Genomic DNA, 2,075 nt, shown 5'->3' on the forward strand with positions numbered 1-2,075 from the left:
CCAACATTTGTGATTGAAGTGGCTTTAAAGGACTGGTACTGAATTCATTCTGTTTACCACAGGCAACATTTTTACAATTATCCTTGAGTTTCCTACATTTTGGAGGCTGAGACAGGATGATCTTATGTTTGAGGCCAGAATGCCTTAACTTTGGAAGAGAAATAATTTTTTATTTACCACAATTCCTGGTACCACAAAAATAAAACAAAAATAATGACAATCATCAGAATGCGCTGCATCAGGATGAGGACAGCTTTACCATAATCACCTCCGCTATGGCCTTGTAAGTCTCATATTTAACTGGCCAAGGAAACCCCCAAACACAAAGAGTTTTACCTTACATAGACAAGTCACTTTTCCACAAGTTCTATGTTGATGTTTTAATTGTGATTTGTGACTAACCAGTAGATCAGTGTGCAAAGACATACCTTTCACATTCTTAAAACATGAGGGAATCTTGTATTCTTTATCCAGACAAAGCAGATTCTAGATACAGCAGAGTCAGAGCTCATGAGAACGAAGGGGCTGATGGTGGGAAAGCACAAAGAAATTAGGTCAGTGGTTTGCAACAACCACCAGTAGGGATTATGGAAAAGAGCAGCGTAAACAGATAATATAGAGGAGAGAATGTAGAAAGTCACAAAGGTGCACACCAGGACAAGGATGGTTTGTGTGGCTCTGGACTCAGGGGAGGACCGGGGGGAAACATTTATGCTATGAATGTGTTGAACCTGATGCCTGTGTCTGTAAAGGATGAAAGTCATGGAGCCACTGGACCAGATCATGAGCAGAGAAAATACAACTTCAGTAAATACAAATAATGATGCATATATTGAGCCTATGAATTTGTTAGTATTTTCAATAGAACAGTACCCCAAATCCCTTCTCATTGTCATATTTGGACTACTCCATACGCCATATGCATAGAGAGGAAAAGTGAAATTGACAACCATGTACAGGATCCAGAAGAAAGAAATGGAGAAGCCAATATACTTGGGGGCTTTGACTTTAAGATCCTTCCAACAGGAGTTCATGGGGCTGATCATGATGTTCTGGAAGACGCTCAGGAGGCAAGTGATGGCAATGGAAACACTCCTGCCAACTCTCTGAATATACAAAATAAAGTGGCATCCAAAATCATTGAAGAAATGCTTCAAACCCAAAGCAGCTATTGTCTGAGGAATTCCTTTGGAGAGAATGACCAAGGAGTTGGCTATCATCAGGTGCTTGAGCATCAAATCTGTGGCCCTTAGTGTGCTTACACTGTAGTAAAGGACCAGATAGCAGTAAAGAAGAGAAAAATTTCCCAGAATTCCAGCTGTCATCTGTAATAAAAACATTGTTCCTATTGCCACGTCCTTGGGGGAAATTCTGTCATTCAGCCCATTTAAATTACTGCAGCAGTCATTCTGAGGAAAATGGCTTATTACAAGTTTTTGTAGCCACATGCTGTTGTGCATAATTGAAGCCACCAGCAACTGTAGAGAGAGATTCAGGTAGGTAGCTTGATCTCATGGTTTTCAGGCCATCCTTGGTAATGTGAGACTCCACTTAATTTTTTTTCTTTTTGTTTGTGAATGACTTTGAGTTATGGACCTGTGAGGTTGGCAAAGGCACCAAGATGCGCATACTGGTGGGCAGAATTCCAGTGTATTTCATCAAAAGTCAGCAATAAATATCAGGTGATGTTTACTTGGAAGAAGCTATGAAAAGTGAGAGCAAATGGAAAGAAAGCATAATTCAACATTTCCCGAATAGATATTTGCTAATCACAGTGGGAAAAGACATCTTCAATCACTACCCACACCACAAGACTAATTATTTGTATGTCTTAGTAGTTTGAGCCCAGAGTGTTCTATCACTGTGCCATGCCCCTAGTCCTTTTTCTTTTTTGCCACAGTCTCATTAAGATTCTGTGTTGCTGTGTGAACTTGTCTTAGCCTCCCAAGTGCTGGGATTACAGGTGTGATCCACCACACCTGGAAACAAAGCTGTTCTGAGTAGATTTTTTTAAATCTCAATTTCAAAGGTAAGTAATGGAATTTTTGTAATAAGGAATGTTTCTTTGGTCTTAG

General features: G+C 39.9%; 1 protein-coding gene across 1 annotated transcript; it reads right to left on the bottom strand.

Annotated features, from left to right (window-relative positions):
- Positions 1-431: 431 nt before the first annotated feature.
- Positions 432-1,448, bottom strand: LOC308268585 (vomeronasal type-1 receptor 4-like; the record flags this gene model as incomplete). The annotated part of the gene is made up of 1 exon (XM_080703704.1): positions 432-1,448. The coding sequence occupies one exon, from the start codon at positions 1,446-1,448 to the stop codon at positions 432-434; it is 1,017 nt and encodes a 338-aa protein (XP_080559830.1).
- Positions 1,449-2,075: the final 627 nt, after the last annotated feature.

The sequence above is a fragment of the Muscardinus avellanarius genome (genome assembly GCF_963383645.1).
Source record: "Muscardinus avellanarius genome assembly, chromosome: 10".
In the NCBI taxonomy this organism is placed as follows: domain Eukaryota; kingdom Metazoa; phylum Chordata; class Mammalia; order Rodentia; family Gliridae; genus Muscardinus; species Muscardinus avellanarius.